The sequence below is a fragment of the Psittacula echo genome (genome assembly GCF_963264785.1).
Source record: "Psittacula echo genome assembly, chromosome: 3".
In the NCBI taxonomy this organism is placed as follows: Eukaryota; Metazoa; Chordata; class Aves; order Psittaciformes; family Psittacidae; genus Psittacula; species Psittacula echo.
The window spans coordinates 103,749,218-103,770,613 of NC_137736.1; the positions used below are offsets into that span (position 1 = coordinate 103,749,218).

Genomic DNA, 21,396 nt, shown 5'->3' on the forward strand with positions numbered 1-21,396 from the left:
GTACTCTTCTCCTCACAGAAGAGAGTTCATGAGTTGCTTATGATGAAAAACTACAGGTATTCAACCTTGTGAGCTATGATGTATCAAATGGAAGTAAAAATTCTTTGGAAGGTTCAAATGTCTAAGTAAAAAAACAAAAGTAAATAATGGACTATGATTTCAGTGGTGGCACAGAAAGAATCAAAGCTGGCAGAGAAAGAAAGGACAGGATTTTTCCAACTGTTAAGGTTAGACCAAATAGTACATCATCAGAGATCACAAATTGTAATAAGTTATTCAGGCTCTCATCTAACACAAGAATCAATTACCTTCACACTACAGCTTAATCTGTGATGAATATATATGAACTACAGCAATGACAATTTCTTTTGTACCTACACATTTGTTATTAATATTGTATCATATCAAGTTTCACAAATCCCATTATAACATCTCTATGCAGTTCTGCTTTAGTGTATTAAAATACAATGCCTGTTTTCTGTACTGTGAAACAGAACTTAAGTTTTATACTTTTATTTGATTTATAATTTTATAATCACTTAGATTTTCCTGTAGTTGACTACAATTTAATAAAATCATGTTTGCATATATACGTATGTGCACAAATAGGTCCAGCTCGTACACACTACCATGAAAACAGAGGGCATTTTTAATCGCAGAAATCTACATAAAATGTAAACATTTACAGATGTTCAGAAGTCTGAAAATATACCAAAACATTTGAAAGTTACACAGAACATTCAAAGTGGATTTCAGTTACTCCAATTACATGAAAACCAAAGTTAATTTTGTGCCAAGTACCTACTTTCACTCAACAATGGAAACGACACTGATACATCCATAATGACAAGTAGATGCTAAAGGACTGGGAAATAAAATTTTAGCTTCTGAATAATCTCACTTTTCTTTTTCTGTAATGTTCCACTGACAGAGTTTGCTATTTGATTCACTGGATAAGCAGTGAATGCTCTAAACAAATGTACTTATTTGGACACAAGCAGGCTTCTGCACAAGTCCAACATTCATCTGGTGTATATTACTTAATCCAACTCCTATTAATGTGAATGATTTTTAGTAAGTAACGCTTGAAAAGCCCTTGGAGATTCTTGAGTGGACTATCAATTTGCTTTATTAAGTCCCAGAACACTAGTTGGCTTGCTGGATCCTGAAAGAAAAATCCCATTTGGGAGCATATCCTCAGCTAACTGTCTCTCAATTATACAGACATACTTTATTGATCTTACTGAGAAAAGTGTGTCTAGCAATACCGCACTCTGGCTGGACTCCTAGCTCCCTTCGCTTCTAAGGAGGTTTTGCTTGACAAATTCTCTTGTGAAGCACATGGCTAATTTTTATACTGCACAGTCTCCCACTGAAATATCATTTTGGGTTGAACCCAGCAGGAACCTAAACACCGCATATAGAAGGGGAAAAGTACGCAGCAGCAGGTTACAGTTACTGCATGCTTTTTAATTCTTTCTTAACACAAAAATATTTCTCAACACTAAAAGATTAGACTAAGCATGTCTATTTAATGACCTTTTTTTTAATGTGAACATTTCTTGCTTCCACATTTTACACATGAATATTTCTTGCACAGAGGTATGTCCTTACCTCCTTCTTTTATAATCATTTACCTAGTCTGTTTAATTCTTTTTCTGAAACTTTCCCATGTGAACAGCATATTGATTTTCCCATCATTTTAAAGCTATTTTTAAAAGTCCTGTCCTGAAGCTTCTATTTCAATGACAATGAAAATTCCAACAAAAATTTCTTGATGACACTCATATGTTTCCTGTTATCCCTAGCTGAACATGCAAAATATGTTTATAAAATGTTTTTTTGGAAAAATTTTTTCAACTGTTTTAAAACTTGGATTTCAGCATCTAATATATTTGGCAATCACTGTTCCTTTTCAAATGCCACAGTAGCAACAAGTTACAAGAGGTAACAGCCTCATGGTGTGCCAGGGAAGATTAGATTGGATATTAGGAAAAATTTATTTACAGAGACGGTAATCAGGTATTGGAAGAGGCTGTCCAGGGAAATGGTGGAACCACTGTGCATGTTCACTGTGCAGTTCACAAACTATGTGGATGAGGCCCTCAGTGACATGCTTTATGCTTTAGCGCTGGTCTTGGCAGGCCTGGCCTAATGGTTGCACTTGATCTTAAAGGTCTTTTCCAACCTAGTTGATTCTATGATTCTAAGTTAACCGGAAAATCAGTTTTATCCTAATGTATAACGGCAGCAGAGTATGCAAATCATTAATCAGAAAACCTAACAATTTTATTTAAAGTAATTTCTAAAGACTGTCAAAGACTATACATTAATCATGACAAAAAGAGAAGAATTGTGAACTTCAATACACCATTTAAATAAAACAAAATAAAATACACTTACTTATGACCCAAGTGTTTAAGAAAATACCCAAGGACTTTCAAAGCTTGCACCCATATACTCTCACTTTTGGAAGCCAATAACTTATAAATTACTCTAAAAAACAAAAAGAAATTCAACAATTTTTCATTTTATTAGTAAACACCATATATATAGTATTTAACCGAACAGGGATATTTATTAACAGAGAAAAACATAAAAATAGCAATTCACATAAAATGAAAAGATATACTGAAAGCACTGAGCACAGCATAAGAGTTTGATTATGAATTCTTTAAGTTAGAGACACAGTCAGTTTTGGATCAGTTCAAGATTTTGTAACAGAAAGCAACAACCTTATCTTATACTTTTACACGGGAACAATCAAATAAAAGATGGCCTGAGAATTTGTAGCCTAAGACAACAGAAGAAGACCAGAGAACAGAAGGTCACATCCTGGGGATGCCTGGAACAGCTGCATTCTACAGAAAAACTCCTTTCATTCTTAAACCCCCTACTTAATAGCCTTTCTACACAGGAAAGGGTACCTGCACTTAATCACAGGATGTTTATACTAAAATTTCACTTGTCAAAAGTGAAATATGGCAATATGTCATACAAAATCCCATATGCATTTATTAAGCCACATCCTCATTGCATCAAAATTTTAAGGGGAACCCTCCCCCGCACCACCCTCTGTTTTTAAACTTGTGATAAAAAAGACTTGAAAATTTAACTACTTTGATTTATTACTAAGGGCTCAAGGGCAGGCTGGATGGGACATTGAGCCCATGAAAAAGAGGTTGGAACTAGATGATCTTTAAGGTTCCTTCCAACCCAAGTCATTTTATGATTCTCTGATCGGTTTAAGGCACAAATTCCAGTCTTTCAGGCAGGAAATCAGCCTTGATTTGAATGGACTAAGAGACAGACAACATCACCCTTACCCTAGACTGTTCTTCAATAAATTTTTAAATTTATTTTAGTTTCTCATTTTAATTAGCTGAGCTTCAGTTTTTAGCCACTGCCTGTAGTCTTCCACTAAAGGCTGCTTTAGCAGACAGTATCTTGCTCTTTTAAGAGGACTTATGCCACTATCAAATAACCTCTGAGCTTTTGTCCTCTGATAATCTAAGCAGATGAACCCCTAATCCTATGTAAGGCTTTTTTTAATACAAGAATAAACAAATGTTGCAACCCTGTGCATTCTCTCTAAGTTTTTCAACACAGACTTCTAAACACAGAAACTACAACACCAAACAATTTTAATACTGGTGCCACAAATGTTACACAATATGATCATCTAGATCATTCCTACCCTTCTTCAGAAGGTATCAGGAATAGAATTCTAGCTCCATACAGACAACTACAGGCAGAAAACCAAGTCCTAGACCTGAATACAATAAGCCTTCCTTTCAACAAGCATGGTCATGCAGTTTTAAGTCCAAGTATTTGTACAAAGATCTTAGGGTTTTTTGCAAAATGGTAGATTATTTTTTTCTTGTTGTTGTTGGGGTTTTTCTCTGGTTTACTAGCCCTTTGCATTTTCCAAAGCATTTTCAGAATGGCACAGAATAAAATTCTACAGTCAATACTAAATTTTTAACACAAAAATTATTACTCTCTGGGAAAAAAATAAGCATTACCAAGTTAGGCATAAGACAACAACAAAAATACTGCTTCTCTGGGAAATAAGAGTTATGAATTTTACCATCAAACAGATGAACATATCAATTCCACATATAATTTTTTAATCTTTTCAGAAAGAATTTGCGAGATTAGGGCACGATTTCTCATTTTTCTCTTCTCCCCTCCAGATTATGCTAAACCTCTGAAGACAAAACATTCTAAATTACTCTGAGATAGATGCTTGGCTTTGTGATGGATCTTGTTAATTATTTGAGATTGAGAAGCAAGTACAACAGTACATTTACCTTCAAATATCATAATGATAACCTTAAGCAGAATTTTTTTTACTCCAAGCTACAAAACCCACTATATTTTGGAAAAAAAAAAAAAAAAAGCGCCTAAGTTAACAAAACTGTAGTTTGAAACATCAGCAAGTGTGGTATCTATGTGAAAAAGCAATAATCTGGAGAGTGATGATATTGGGACACCTTTTAAGATATTTTCTCACTTCACTGTCTTACCGTATCCCATTTCTCTGATCAAAGGCAGGTATCATGGATGCTGGATGTTCGGACATCAGTGCCACTAGCAGCTGCAGTACATCATGAATATTTTCATCCTGTATGACAAGCATCAATGTTATTCTACAAACTAACCTCAGCAGCAGGCTTCCCATAGAGCTGGTACAACTGGTTACAGTAAAGATAGATAATTACAGAAATATACCTCATGCATTGTTAATAAGTAATTTAATATGCTCTGTAGTTCATCTTCTTTCACTCCTCTGTCCTAAAAAGAAAAAAAAGAGGGGCATTATTCAGAGAAAATACATTCTTTAGATTTAGCTCATGAAAAACTTAGATGAAGTCAAACAATCCTACAGTTTTTTCTACTTAAACTCAAAGGACTAAATTCTCTCTTTCATTACATTGCTTTTCCTTATCACACTGACAATTCGAAACAGTATGAAGTCAGCCCTCAATTCCTAGAAAGACTTCTGACAGTGAGGGCTCTGAGCCACTATAAGCTATTACTGCCACTCCTCCAATCCCTGAGACAGAAAAAAAAGAACACAGAAGGAAAAAGCCAGGCTAGAAAATACTGGATTTCGGTCTAGTCTCAAAAGGCAAAGCATACCTCAAAGACTAGTGTTCAACTGTAACAGAGAGAAAGAGTCCTAAACCATTTCAAACAGTGCTTGAACCAAGAAAAAAGGGTGAAACAGTAACTAACTTAACAACTACCATTACCTTTTTCATTTGATCTATCAAGCAACCATCTACCATCACACAAAAAAAGCACATATACCTGAAAGGTTCCATAGTGTCATACAATTTCTGCATGTACATTTAATAAAACATGTCTGGCATAGTTTGGTGAGGTTAATACAAAATATTGCATGGATTTACTACCTTTATGTTGATTAAAGTATGTGCATGGACATTAAAATTAATCAGAAACAGATACAATACATGACAGGTATTGTCTATTTACTACTGTGAAAGATTCTGTTACATGTAAATAATAGAACTCAAAGTTCTTCATCTGGAACAGACTGTTTTACCTTCAATATAAGTTGTTTCAAAAACAGAAGCATAAATGCCCTTAGTGATATGATTTCTTTCTGTGAGGGCCGAGGACCATCTGGAAGAAGCAAAATATACCACATCTAAATATAAACTAATTCCTTTAATGACTGCAGCTCTTTACAGAAATCACAGTTTCTACAACAGATTTAGCATTCTATTCATCATATAAAAGTTTTTATTTGCAAATAATATCATCTATAACCTTTCAGAATCACACTTTACAACAATATACATAAGTGATATTTCATTTTGGAAAAAAAGAAATCCATGTTTATATATTTAATTTTATTGTACAAAGACACAGGAAAATGAAAGGTAGTAATTATGTCTAGACTCACACAACTAAATAAGGTGTATGTACTGTAGGTGTCTTTATATGAACCAGGAGTTTTAAATCCCAATATAAGCAACTACTGTACTGACTGACTAGACATACTTAACCAACCCAATGTTAGTGCCCAATTCAGGATTAAAATTATGAATCTAAAAAGTAGGTTCTAATGACTACATTGAGTTGAATTCCACTGGAAACAATGGGACTTTAAACACCTACTATGAGCTAACTGTGGACATGTTAACCTAAAAGGGTCTGAACTCAAAGCTGAATCTCACCTAAAAGATGTGAGAACAACTTGTAATAATAAAGCCAGCATGTTAAATAACCATCTGAATGAAAAACAGCAGAGAAAGGATTAATGAAATATTAGTGGTGGCCAACACCTGTGGCAGAAATTGAAGCTATTTAACCAAAGAGAAACTACAATCTGAAGAAAATATTAAACAGTACACCCCCCCATCCTGTAATCCATAATTCCTTTTGTGGTTGAGAAAGTACATTAGGAAAACAGAAGTATCTAAAAAATTGAGTAAGAAACAGAGCCTGAACCATACTCACTTGAAACTTGCTCTATTGCATTTTCAATTCACCCCTTTCATAAATAATTAAGATTGACCTTGAAATTCCTTTGTTAAATTCCTATTTTTCAAAAAATGCATGTCATAGACTTAAATTTTGCATACTGAAAACAAATGCAACCTAATTTATTTTTTTATCAACCATTTCATCTTATGCTGATAAACACATACCAAAGCTTAACAGTCTACATCTCAGTATTATTTCCAATCCAGATTAATGTAACTTTTTAGTGAAAATATTTTTATAGTCTCTGGTGCAACTCTTGAAGTGAAGCCACTTCTGTACACACAGTAATTTAAGTCTGCAACAAGGGCAGACCTGAAGGTAAGTTACACTTGTTTGACTAGCAGGAGAAACAAGAGTGGTTAATCCTCTCAAGTCTTCTTCCATTTAGGAGTGGAGAGAGGAGAACCGGGTATTTTCCAGAAAGAAGCAAATAAATCTCAACCTCTCCCCACCATCATGTGTAAAAGAAATATGAATATTGTTGTAAAAAAACCTGTCATATAGGCTTTAAAGCTATAGGAATCATTTCATATCCATACATTCTAACAGCACCATGAAACATCTAAATCCCATTGTAAAAATAGAAGTAAGTTAGATTTTTTGGTACTAGCTGCAAGTACATTAAATATTGCATGTGTTTTTTATGTCAATGGTGTGCTTCTAGCCAACAGCTATTTTTTTCCCTAATTCAAATGCAGATTCAACTCCTCTAACTGCATCACAGAAATCTGTTTCTTTGCACACCCTCTTCCATAAGAATCTTCCATAAGAATCTTCTTCCAGAATCTTTACTGGGATTCAATATCAGACAATATCTGAAAACCAGGCCTATGAACTAGGGCATTTTGTGCTGTCTGGAACACTGTAATTACTAAAGCAGAAAACAGAACACTAAAGCAATGGGTTCTGCAAAGTATTTCTGTAACAGAAATTTTAAGGAGGTATTAGAAAGAAGATATCCCAAATTAGTCAGGAACTTGTTCCAAGAAGTTTCATACTTCTTATTCCCATACCCACTAGTTTCTCTGGAGATGTGTGAGAACCCTGAAAAGGGCTCTTCAACATGCAAAAGATATCAAAGAAACTGTTGCTTGCAGGTTATATGCCATGCAGGCAAAATGGCACTTTTCCCTTCAGTCCTCAAGTACTACTTATTCCCTATATTTTAGTTGTCTTGAAGTTTCAGTGCATTAGAATCAGAATAAGGGGACAGCCTGTACCCAAAAGACTACATTAGTTAGAAAAATTTAAGATGACTTGTAGAGAAAAAGAAGAAAGGCTGGAGAAACTGGAGGCTACATAACCAGTAGACAGCTGCAAAGAGTGGAAGAATGACTGCAGAAATAGTAATGTAACAGTCATCTGATATGTATCAAATGGAATTAATTAACCTAGGAAGTTGTAAAGCTACATAAAATGCATTTGCTACTATAATTGCTATGTCATCACACTTTCTGATTTCATGACTAAGTGAAGAACTTAATTACAACTTGCAGATTTATTTTTATTCTAAGAAATGCATTATTGACCAAGCAATAGTATAATTTATGCTATAAATAAAAATATACATTATACACACATATACTGAGGTAGAGAGAGACATTGAAAAGTAGTTTTCTTTACTGTCAATCTTTGTGCCCATCACTGGATATAGGCAATTCAGTGCCACCATCACACAGAAACCGATAACAGCACTGCTAAAGACTAAAATCAAACCCAAACCAAATCAAAAACAAAGATAATCCTTTTAAGATCTTGTACAGCAACCATAAGTCCCTAGTAAAAAATAGCAACATTCTTATTAACTGGCAAAAAGAAAGGATGCCTCCCTTTTCCCACACCAGGATGAGTCACTAAATCATTTACTGCTTTTAGATTCTTTATGTATGCATTTATTGCAGATAGCACATGATTTGCATGATATTTTTTTAATATACACTCAAAATGAGAGTTAGCCAGCTTTATCCAGACAAAAACAAATGAGGAAAAAAAACCCCATCTTTGTAGCACAGACCAATTATAGGACATAAACCAGAATTAATTAAGAGGGAATAAGTAAACATATTCACAAAGTAAAGTACAATCAGTGCTGGTGTAAAATAATGACTGGGAGCTTTGAATAACAAAAATAATGATTTATAATCCTGTCTTTGGAAATAAAACGTTCTGCTATCAGTTCTACAAACAACCAAATGCAATATTTTTCCATCTGGCTTTTTCTATATGTAAAAATCATGATTCTAATCCTTAAATTAATAAAACATGACAGAAATAGCAGAATCTGATAGCCATGCATGCATAAATAACATAACGTTATGTGGCTCACAGTACGGCCTACTTTTTCTTACTGCTGCAAAGCTAATGAGAACTGAGTTATACTCTAACCCAGCCCTTGAAATTACTCTGTGAAACATTTTTAAACACACAAAAAGAAAAATTATAGCTACTTTCTCCTTGCAATAATTTCTATAATTCCCACTTTTCTTACTTGTGTTAAAAAAAATTAAACATTACAAATGTTCTTAAAAACTATTTAACATGAGTTAACTTGGGTATTAAGAACCCTCTATCCTGTAGCAGGAGGCAAAATACACATCATAAATGTCTGTTCAGGATAAGAGCTGGGAAGCACACAGGAAACACTAGTAGAGGAAAAGAACTGCTTGGCCAAAAGCTCATGAATGAACTACATTACTCAATAGTCTGGAACCTAGATGCACATTTCTCTCATACAACAAGGGGAGTCTTGAAGCCGCAAGTATTTCATAAGGATGCTCCGTAACAGGGTCCAAAATTAGAATTTTGCACACTACATTTCTAAGAGTTAACACTCAGTATCCTAAGTTAATTTTTCTTAGTAAAAAACCCCACCACAATATTTAGTTTGTTTTTCTGTTATTACCTTCATTTTATACCTTCTCATTATTTCCCCACTGTATTTTCAGAGAATACCATGCAGTTGATAAGTCATTCAGTGAAGATTTTTCAAAGCATAAATATCCTGTTGGGCTCTAATGAGTTCCCTCTTACATTGCAGAAATTGTATATCAAAATAATTCAGCAACATGGAGATTACTTTTTAAAAGTGTATAAATGTTTTATTTTTCCTTAAAAGGTTATCAAAGAAATTAAACTATCCAACAGTTAGTAGACTCCAAAGATTAAGTGTCTTTAAATTTTTCTGTTGCTTTGATATTAAAAATGTCTGGTTTGCTCCTTCTGAAAGACAATCACAGCGTAGCTTTTCTTTAAATATCAGTCTAGTACCTATACTGAAAAGACAAAACATTAAAAAAAGAACAAAGACTGGTGACATAACGTTAAGACTTCTCTGACAGCTTGAAGTATTACCATTGAAGTGCATCATCTACCATTGATGGTGCAAGATAAAGAGCTAAATCTCTCCCCACTTATCTTTTTATTCATTCCCAAAGTCCACAAAAGGCAATGGAGAGAAGTAATAAAATTTTAAATAATTTTTACTCAATTGCCTGCTTCACTGTGTCTTTAGATGCTGCAAGTATTGGGTAACCCTAAGATCTTGTCCCACCTTCATATCTTATTCTGTGTGATTCAACAAAATGTTAAGGCATACATGTGACAAATAAAAAAAGAATAGCTATAATCATAGTCCAAGTGTAAAATTAATTATTAAGTTTAGAGATACTTTCCTGTGGAAACTGGTTTGACTTTTTCTGCTCTTCCTGACATGAGAATTGTTTACAAGTTCACCTTTAATATGGTATTAATAAAAAAGTCACTTTTGTCCTGCCACCTATTTATGACTGGTAATTTAATTTAAAACAAACACAAATACAACACAAAAAAATAAAGTAAACCTCATAATTTTAAAGAGAAAAATTGCCTCCACTATGTGGATCTATATCTATAGCCCACTAAGAATAAATATCAAACTAGCTGATAAGCATAATTCTGAAAAAAGTGTTTCTAATACTTCAGAACGAAGCAAAACAATACAAATTTAATATATTGACTCAAAGAAGAAATACCAGCTTGAAACAGGAAACCGATAATGAAAGAGAAGATACAATCCCAAATTTGAAATACGTATTTTAGCCTTTTAAATAATTTGAAAGATTTACACCTGTTTTGTGAGCTGAATATGAAGAGAAGAATGGGGTAAACTTTCATTTTATAAGAAAACAGCATTAGCTGAATAAGAAGCTTCAATATTGGGCCACCTTGGCTTTGAACAAAGTATACTGAAGTGTCAGCACACAAAATTCACCCGTTTTGTTCTTTATTAAGATAGGTGAAGGCAATAAAACCTTGAAGCAGAGTAATAGTAAATCAAACTACTAATATTAAAAAGTGTTTTGGTGTATCAGCATAAAAAATGATATGCCTAGAAGACAAGAAAGCATCACACTACTAAAATGTCTGCATGAATAAGCTTACTTTCTAATATGACAGTAAATTATTTGAAACCACTACAGCACATACAGTCAAATTTTGGATACTGGCAAGTTTTCCATCAGTCTTCTTCAGACCTGAAAATTCTCATGCCCAGTTAGCTTAGAGCTTCAGTTACCTCTGATAAAGGAACATTTTTATGTTTCTTGCAGTAAATTTACTGTTCATAGAAAATGTATTATGTTCTTCCATTTTGAAATATCAAATGCTACTAATATGAAGCAACGCTAACATTCACACTGTTGTATTTTTACAGTCTTTCTTACTTTTACAAACTTCTTTTTATACGTGGAGACCTCATAGCAGCCTTCCAGTATCTGAAGGGGGCCTACAAGGATGCAGGGGATGGACTATTCATCAGGGACTGTAGTGACAGGACAAGGAGTAACGGGTTCAAACTTACACAGGGGAGGTTTAGATTGGATATAAGGAAGAAATTCTTTACTGAGAGGGTGGTGAGGCACTGGAATGGATTGCCCAGGGAGGTTGTGAATGCTCCATCCTTGGCGGTGTTCAAGGCCAGGTTGGATGAGGCCTTGGGTGACATGGTTTAGTGTGAGGTGTTCCTGCCCATGGCAGGGGGGTTGGAACTAGATGATCTTAAGGTCCTTCCCAACCCTGACTATTCTATGATTCTATGATTCTACAATTATTCGATATTTTAACAAACAGGGCTGGATCACCACTCCTATGAAGACAGGCTGAGAGAACTGGGGTTGTTCAGCCTGAAGAAGAGACATTATAGCAGTCCTTCAGGACGTAAAGGGCGCTACAAGAAATCTGGAGAAGAACTTTCTACAAGGGCATGTAGTAATAGGACAAGCGGGAGAATGGCTTCAAACTGACAGAGGGTAAATTTAGATCAGATATAAGAAATAAATTCTTCATTACGAGGGTTGGGAGGCACCCAGAGAAGTTGTGGCTGCCCCATCCCTGGAAGTGTTCAAGGCCAGGCTGGATGAGTTTTTGTGAAACCTGGTCTAGTGGAAGGTGTCCCTGCCCATGACAGGGGAATGGAAGTAGACGATCTTTAAGATCCCTTCCAACCGATACCACTCTACAGTTCTATGAAATCATGAACTCCCCAGGTACATATGGCAGTAGTGGCTGTATGCCATCTAATAAAAGCCAACATAAAACCAAAATCCTGGAACATTCAACTTTTTAGAATATTAGCACTGGTGAAGTTATAAGTTGCTGAAAATTTTCCACAGAGGTGGAGAAAAGATAATCATTAAGCATATTAACTACAGCTCATTATATTATTCTAAGACAATAAGCCTGAATAAGCCAGACCTGCATATCACATTGGCAGATTGCATTCAATGTTAAAAGAAAGAGCATCTGGTGGAGAAAAGCAATGTAACATCCAGGTGATTAAACATTTTGAAAAGTTTTCAGGAATATTATCTATTGAAAGCAATTAATGTAAATTTGATAAAAAACTAATATGAAATTAAGTTAATATGAAATTAAATTTAGCAACCCACCACTTCAGCAATTATTTTACTTCCACAGTCATTTGCAAATCACCACAGTTATTACAGCTGTATCAGAAGTAGAAGTTATCTGTGAAACAATAGCAAAAAAATTCCTAGGGCTGATTTGCATTGAGAAAATTCCATAGCTATGCTGCACTTGCACATCCATTGCTATGCCACTGATCTTCCTCCCTGATGACTTGACATTCTTCAACTCAATACAAGGAAAACCATTTTTACAGACAGGAGAGTATTATAAAACACTTTATTAGTCGTACCAATTACATGAGACTTTCTGCAGCCTAAGCAACAGGAAGAAAGGAAGAGGATAAGGAATATGGAAGAAAGTTGATACTAACCTTTAAAAACATCAAGTTTATCTATAAATCTAACTAAACAAAAAAGGAGAAAATTCAGATATAGTGGATAATAATATGTATTTTGAAAATGTGCATAGTGTCACAGTTTATCAAATGCCTTCCCAACTACTGTACGAAAGTGTTGGTAATTGTGATTACGAACATGCCATCTAATAAAAGCCAACATAAAACCAAAATCCTGGAACTGTTATTGTTATACTGCTATTCCACACAACCAGCAATCTGCAGTATCTGATTACCTTTCAGCGACCTGCATGGCTGCCTTCCTGAGAAAAACAGAATATTGCCTGGAAGTGACACAAATGTTAACCGAATGTACTATATCCTTAAAATAGGTAAGACTGAAAGAAAAGGTAGGGATGTAAAACAGCCATATGTATGCTAATTTTGAGTTACCTGATTTACTTCTCATTCCTAAATTTGTGTCTTTGTGTACCCCATGCCTTCTGTTCAGGTTTTGATGAGCACATTACATACTTTTTTGCAGCTATTCAACTGGCATTACACATACAAATACTCCAAAAATACAGCTAACTTCAGAGATGCAAATCTGGGCAAGACAAAAACAAGCTACACCTCCTACAGAAAGAAATGTCACACTGTTTCCACAAAGCGCAAGCCTAGCTAAGAGGGTAGTCTATAATACGCAACACATTTTCAATGTGGTGCTAGATACCAGTACCGTAACACAGAGGTACAGGAATTAATTTAATTAAAAAACCAAACCAAACCAAAACCAATAAAAAAATGTCAAGCCAAAATAAGACCCCAAAAGAATTACAGCAATAACAAATAGACAATATTATCAAACTTACAGTCTCAAACTTGTTGAACAATTTTCAGGTCTCTGTCTAGGTGTAAATATGGCTGACATCTGGAAACTTTACCTTCCAACAGATGGTCATTCAAGAGTCACAAATACAGTGGACATAATATAAGCTGATCAGCCAAGTTTTTAACATCCTAATTCCTACTGAGCTCAGATATGATTAACCTTTCCTATAATGAAACTGTCCTATTGTGAAACCTATGCAGCTGTCCTGGGTTCAGCAGTAGCAGTCAGTTTTCTCCTTCTTAGTAGCTGGTGCAGTGCTGTGGTTTTGACTTTCAGCCTGGGAACAGCTCTGATAACACCAATGGTTTTAGTTGCTGCTCAGTAACGTTTAGTCTGACCAAGGACTTTCTGAGTCTCGTGCTCTGCCAGGAAGGAGGAGAAGGCAGGAGGAAGCAGAGACAGGACACCTGACCCAAACTAACCAAAGAGGTATTCCATACCACAGCATATCATGCCCAGTATGTAAACTGGGGGCAGTTACCCGGAAGGGTTAGATCACTGCTTGGGTCGGGCTGGGTATCAGTCGGCAGGTGGTGAGCGGTTGTATTCTCTTCCCTTGTTATTTCCCTTATCATTATTATTACTGGTGGTAGCAGTAGTTGTTTGTGTTATACCTTAGTTACTGGGCTGTTCTTATCTCAACCAGTGGGAGTTACATTCTTTCGATTCTCCTCCCCATCCCTCTGGGAGAGGGGGGGGAGGAAGGGGGGAGAGTGAGAGAGCGGCTGCATGATTCTCAGCTATTGGGCTTAAACCACAACAGCTCTTTTTTAAAAAAATGGAGGACCACGGGCTCCCATGATGCCCATCTCCCCTTTGGCACCTGGAAATCCAGGTATTCCATCCCAGCCAGGTGGTCCAGGTGAACCCTGAGGTCCTGGGAGACCAGGGGGTCCTGGATATCCTGGGGTTCCTCAGTCACCTGGAGGACCAGGATCCCTTTTCTCCCCTGGAACGCCCTGCAACCCTGAGAGCCCAACAGGACCTGGAGGTCCTGGATATCCAGGTGGACCTTGACCACCAATGCCAGGGATGCCTGGCAGGCCTGGAAGTCCTGGTGGTCCACCTGGCCCAGGGTCACCTTTGGGCACTGGAGTTCCATCAAAACCTGCCTGTCCTGGGAGACCAGGGTTTCCTGGGAAGCCAGGATCACCTTTAGGTCCTTGAACTCCTTTTGTGTCTGGTGATCCTGAAGGATCAACAGCATTATCCTGAACAGAGCAGAGCACAAGTAGCCAGTGAGACGTAATGACATTACAGCTCAAGTGTGCAGGATTAGAATGATTTGATGCTTTAGCTAATACACATGTGCTACATACAGTGTTCAGTCCATATGTATTATTATATTTTGTTGTTGCCATCATTCAATGCTTCCTGAGCTAAGCTAAGCACATGACTTTAAAGTTAAACCAATCTCTATTTTGAAAGGGCAGAGAAAAAATATTATTGAACTGGAAATACAGCTTCAAACATCTTGGCAGTGAGAACTATAAGTCTTCATCTGTTTTCAAGGTCATTTAACACTACCAATCACACAAACCACACAAAGTTTTCTTTGCCATATGAAATTTGCTTAATGTTTCCTCTTTGTTACAGAAAAACAGTGATTTTAATGTTTTCTAAGTATGCCCACATAAGTATATGGGATGTGAGCAAAGACCAGAGTTGGAATCTTCTGGGAATACATATAAATATAAGGAATTATCATCAGAGATGTATGATACACTGAAAGTACTTGCATAGTCCTACTGTTGACATCCCAGGAAGTGTTCAAGGCCAGGATGGATGGCCCTTTGTGAAACCTGGTCTAGTGGAAGGTGTCGCTGGCCATGGCAGGCCCAAACCATTCTGTGATTCTGTGATCACTGGGGGTGATTATTGCCATTTACTTACCTCGTCTACAGATCTGAGAAGCTTTCACACATTTACATCATAAATCTTCATATATAAGAATTGCTTATATTTTCTCTCTTATGTTGCACTTACCTAATCCTTTAGGAGTAATACCACTGCTATCTGCAGGATTAACCACCCAGTAGTAGTATTTCAGTGTGTGCATTAACTGCAGTACTGTTCCTACTCTGCGTATAGTGTTATAGATTGTAGCAGTTCCAATGAATTCAGCTGACAAGTAGGTATACAAAGACAGCTGCACCTGAAGAATGAAACAGTTAGTTCTATATTAGTAACCTTAAGTTGCAGGTTTTTTAGGATTTATTTTGGATATGATTTACAAAAAATAAAATATAATTACAACTGTAGCTAGGTCAGGGACTGGACTGACACCTGGAATGACTTCCCAGAGGTTTCTTCCAAAATCGATTTTCTATGATTCTATGATTTAAGTCATGATAAATGTACTGTTCTGTTTGGTTTTCTATTCAGGCCTTTTGTTACAAAAAGTATATGTTTTCAGATTTTAGGACCATGTCACTTTTCACTTAAGTTCACATTCCTAAACACTGATTATTTAGGGACACAACTGATTCATTTCTATCAGAGACAAGTGATAATTTTTTACAGTTTTTATCAATCCAAAATATGTAATTTCAATTAAAATGAAAGCTTATGTGAACGTGTAAGAAAACATTTATCACTTTTTCCTTACAATTAAAAATACGTACTTCTATGCTTAATCTCTAGGAAAGCAACGTGATGCAAGCCTGAAAAAGGGACTGGGTTTTTAGAAACAGTCTTTCAAACAGAATCAGCCAGAACCTTAGGCAAGAATGTAACTGGTTTTAGGGGGTTACAAAAAGACACTGGAGAATACAGTTATGCAGGGTACACACTTCATAATCTAAAAAATCTTTTCTATCACCACATTTTAAAATTAAAATAAAAAAAACCCAAAAAATAAAAACCAACCAAACAAAACCCAAACCCCCAAGTACTATGGTATAAAAAAATACTAGCATTTCATTTCACTGTAGGAGACTTGTAACATCATTCAACTGTACAATTACCTTTGCAGGGGTGTGTATCCAGATAGCAGGATTAAAAAGGATGTGATCACATAATTGCTTCAGTAGAGGTGCTCCATGAGACAATCCATCCAAATATTTTGCAAATGACAAAAATTGTTCCAGAACTGCTCTGGTTATATGAACTCTGGATGACTGGGGAAAAATTGCCAGAAAGAGCAAAGGTAAAGAAAAACCTTGTTCCTCAGTATACTTAGAACAGGCTCATCTTTACTAAACACATGCAACGTTGCAATTTTTTTATGTCATTGAATATGAAAGTGAGAAAAAAAGTTATCAGCTACTTAAATTTTCTAATAATTCACAACCAGCCTAATGGCTACACACAGGTTAAAAATATTTGTCAATAACTGAGATTAAATCCTTTTGGTTAAATCCCCCTTTTTTTTTTTTTTTTTTTTTTTTTTTTTTTTTTTTTTTTTTTTTTGAGGGGGAAGGAGGGAAATGAGTGTTGGTTTTGGTTTATTATAATGCAGTCAGGATTCTATATTTTACAACATAGTGCCTTAAGAAATTAATCTGAAGTCCTTAATTCTTCTTCAGTTAATGATGTGTCTTGTTAAAATTGTCAGAATACGCAAACACACAATAATGGTAGACTTGCTTTTGTTTCTTAAACGTAAGTAGGTATCAGAAGAATGTGGGTTCAAGGTTTCCTCAAATTTCAAGACAGTCCTTCAGTTTCATATCATACGCTATAAAATCACTGTTGAGACTTGCTCCTATGCAGTAACATGGCATGTGGAGTTTGACAAACTTCTTTATATACCAAGTTAACAAAAGGAACTAATAGGAAAACCCACTAAACATCCTTCCCCTGGCCTGCTCTACAAAATGTTCCAATTACTTTTAATGCTGTAAGTGCACATTCTCAGTAATGCTGGGAATATGCAAATATTTGTTATTTTTTAGAAGTGAAGTCCATTTGTCAGTAATACAAGTTCAGCCTGAATGCTGAGATTAATTTGGCTTGTACATCACAATTCACAATAAGTAGTCTGCAACTAATAAGAACAACAATGTTATTTTGAAGTTCAAGTCAGAAAAGAAAGCTTTCTGTCCTCTCTGAAGTATTTGATCACATGCAAATGAACAACAGATAATTTATAAATAATAAAATTGAGCTTGGCTAGGAAACAAAAGGGTATTTTCCTGCCATGTGTGCCAAGTGAATATAAGCATCTACTGGAAATACAAAACACATCTTTTTGAAAATTGTAGCTAGGGAGAATATAGCATAAAATCTCCCAGAAAAAAGCATATGCTGTAAGAATCATGTTGTGACAAAATCAATCAAAATCCTTTAAATATTCACATACTCCGAGTGTAATGATTGTAGCAGGTGCTATTTCACATACAGAATTCTAAATTGATGTATTCAATGTGTGTAAACCATAGTGCTCTATTCTAGTGAAAGGACCCCATGGAGGCTCACTAGCTTGCCTGTATATAACTTACAGAACTGGAGCTAACAGCATTGTAAATTTATTATTTTTAAGTCACAAGAAAACCTACCAGTAAAAAAACCCCAACACTTTAGACTAGTTCTTTGACATTCTAAATGACACTTGCTCAGTACAGAAAACACAGAAGCATAGAAAATAATCTGCTTTTAGATGTTACTTCAGTGAAGCATTTCTGCTACAAGGAAGTACTTCCCTAGCTGAAAATAACACAGGGACCAGAATAAGAGAAATTATTTATCATTCTACAAAATTTAGTACCTTTTTAAAGGTGAAATTATTGTTATTTAATTTCACTACTGGACAACACAAAGCTCTTGTCACAACTTCTCAAATGACTGTTACACTGACTGCATGCTAATGAAAAATACAGTAGCAGACATTAAAGAATGTCAGAGCAATGAGATTCAATCATAGGAGTATTACTGTATTAGTACAGCAAACAGTAGCTTTCAGATTATTAAATCACAGTAACAAGGTTTCATGAGGGCTTTGGGAGGAGGCAGGTTATGAGCCTCACACAAGCATATGAGCTGGACCTCAGTTTTATGATAACTGCTCATCAGGTCTGAAAATGAGCAAGTAAAGGGAATGCCCCTTGCAAATGTTTCTTTCAGAAATGAACTTATTTTACAATTTTTCTTCTTCAAAACACAGAGCAACTATTTCAACAATTCAGCAATTTCAGAATTGAGCCACAGAGGATTAACTTAATTTTTATTAACATATACAAGAATAAAAAAAAAAAAAAGAAAAAGGAAATTTAAATTATGACATGTTGTGATACACTTGTACAAACTGGGAACAAAAGAACTTTCTCAAATGAGAGTCTGGGTTACAGCAAGTGGAGAAACACAAGTGATTACATATACTTGAATGCTTCACAAACAGACCTAAAGAAAATGCATAAATTAGACAAAGGCAAACAGGATCAGCTCCAGAAAACTGATTCTTCCAATATTGGCATATAAGAGGATAACTATAAGTATTATAAATCAAAAATTACTTATGTCACAAATACACTTTATTCCACCAGTCCTTTAAACTGACTGCAAATACCACAATGACAGCTGAAATACTAAGAACAGAGACAAAAAACCCAGCCAAACTTACCTTTTCAAGGAGGTAGCCAATGACTAGAAAGCCTTTTCCACCAAGCATTTGTTCTTGCATGGCTACAGAACTCTTAAGAAGCTCAACCAAGAAAGCCAATAGGGTAGCACTGCATGTAAAGAACAAGCATTCTTTTTTCAGATTACAAATGTAGAAAACTCAATCTATCACATTCTCAATCTTCCCCAGCTATTAAGTGAACAGAAACAGGCTTGAAGTAGTGAACGATTCCTTGAAAGAACACAAATTGCACTTTTCCTGTTGACAAGTTTCTCCAATGATTGCTCACATATTACAATGGTAGAAGTGGGAGTTCATATTCAGACAGAAGTGCAAAATTATTTTGTCAGTTCTCCTGATTTGACCATGACTAACTCAGTTTTAAATATCCAGTCCTGCAGCTTGCAGTTTTAGCTAAATGTTTTGCAATTGGAAGACGCATCATATGATGAGTGTGATCCAGCTGACAGCGCTAGAATGATGCAGGCAGGGGCCGTGTCATCCATTTTACCATCCAGACTAACTATGCTAAACTGCAAAATTTGCAACAACTAGGTATATCATCCTTCCACACTTTCAGCCCCTCGAGTCACTACTATCACAGAAATGAGGCATAAAATGGTTGAACATGCACATGGGCAACAATGCCCACCACAAACCACAGTGGAACAATAGCAGGATGGAGAGATGCCTTCACACTGTCTCCAGACCAAACATGAGAATAATTATCTAGGCCTGACCAAATAAAGATCGAGAATCACTTTCATCCAGCTAGGAAAGCACAGAGAGACTCCATAGGTCTCAAGGAAACCACCCAGAAACCCATCCCAGAAGTATCTGTAAGGGAGGTGTTCAGAAAGCACAGGGAGGGGACAAAAGTGCTCAGAAAAGGTTACAGTTTAGAAACAGAATAGATCTGAAAAGCTTCAGGCAACAGACTCATCAAAGAAGTGAAACTATGTTATGAAATTCAATAGTGGAAATATATCACAAATCACTGCAACATGAACAAAAATTCACAATTGACTCTTGGGTGGTGAGAGGTTAACAACAACACACTCATCTGGTGCTGAAAAACCAGAGGAAAGGGAGAAATTAAAAAACAAAACAAAACAAAACAAAACAAAACAAAACAAAACAAAACAAAAAAAAAAAAAAAAAAAACCACAAACCCACATTTCTGACAGAAAGGAAATATTTAAAATTATTTTTAAACTACCCCTAAAAGGCAGATGAAAGAATGCACTCTAATGCATATACTGGGGGTTGGACCTAGATGATCTTAAGGTCCTTTCCAACCCTAACTATTCTATGATATACAATGCATACATGAAGTCATTACTCTTTTTCTAAAAATAAAATCGGTATATCAATTCCTAGCTGTACAGATAAGTATCTGCAACCAGGAAAGTTCTCACACAGGTGGTGAGCACAGGCAAGGGTGAAAACTGTGGCTTATGCAGCAATGAAAAAGTGAATTAAAGAAAATGTCCAACTTGCATTTTATAAATTTCACCTTTATGTTAAGCATCTAGTCAGCTAAAGGTTTGCTTGCTCACCAAATATAATCTTTTGACTTCAAAATATCTATTGAGATTGGTTAAATTCATTACAGCACCAAAAAAAAACCAATGTGCTGAGGAAAACAATATTTACTCCTTCTGGTGAGCAAGGCTGCCATGCAAAAAGTACACAGTGTAGGTAAAGTACATGCTGTGAACATGAAATAGTGCCTTGTCTTCCTTCATTGTTGAATGGTCTCAATAATCAGTCTAAAATCACATACAGAATGCTCCACAGTGTCAGTAATAAAAGAACACAAATAATATCCATTTACAGTACTCCAAAGCTTTTATCAAAACAGCCTGTCAAGCTGTCACATCAATTTCAAATCAAGTTATATGCATCATTTTTTTCTTACCCTGACTGAAAGTTTCTATTGTACTTGTCATCTAAAATAAGATACTTATCATTTTTAGTATATGATAATCCATAAGAAGCTCATCTAAAGGACTGGAGTCCTATTTTTGAGACTTTTTTGGTTTAAATTTAGTAGGTCAAAGGAAATTCCAAATAGATGGTGCTTACCATCATCCTTTATGAATAACTTGATGACTTAGGAGGATAACTAATTATGCATAAAGTTAAGAAACAGTATACATCCTTGCAGGATTAGGACCTAAATTA

At 35.5% G+C, this 21,396-nt stretch overlaps 1 protein-coding gene across 4 annotated transcripts in view; it reads right to left on the minus strand.

Moving 5' to 3' along the window:
* The window catches only part of NBEA (neurobeachin), a gene marked incomplete at both ends in the record, with an annotated part of 526,482 nt that overhangs the window by 357,329 nt on the left and 147,757 nt on the right, over positions 1 to 21,396 (minus strand). For all 4 annotated transcript variants that reach the window (XM_080613294.1, XM_080613295.1, XM_080613292.1 and 1 more), the window contains 7 exons: positions 2,404 to 2,496; positions 4,530 to 4,627; positions 4,735 to 4,797; positions 5,573 to 5,652; positions 15,636 to 15,804; positions 16,616 to 16,768; positions 19,210 to 19,318. In XM_080613294.1, the coding sequence (XP_080469420.1) occupies positions 2,404 to 2,496; positions 4,530 to 4,627; positions 4,735 to 4,797; positions 5,573 to 5,652; positions 15,636 to 15,804; positions 16,616 to 16,768; positions 19,210 to 19,318 (765 nt within the window). The remainder of the gene's footprint in view (positions 1 to 2,403; positions 2,497 to 4,529; positions 4,628 to 4,734; positions 4,798 to 5,572; positions 5,653 to 15,635; positions 15,805 to 16,615; positions 16,769 to 19,209; positions 19,319 to 21,396) is intronic.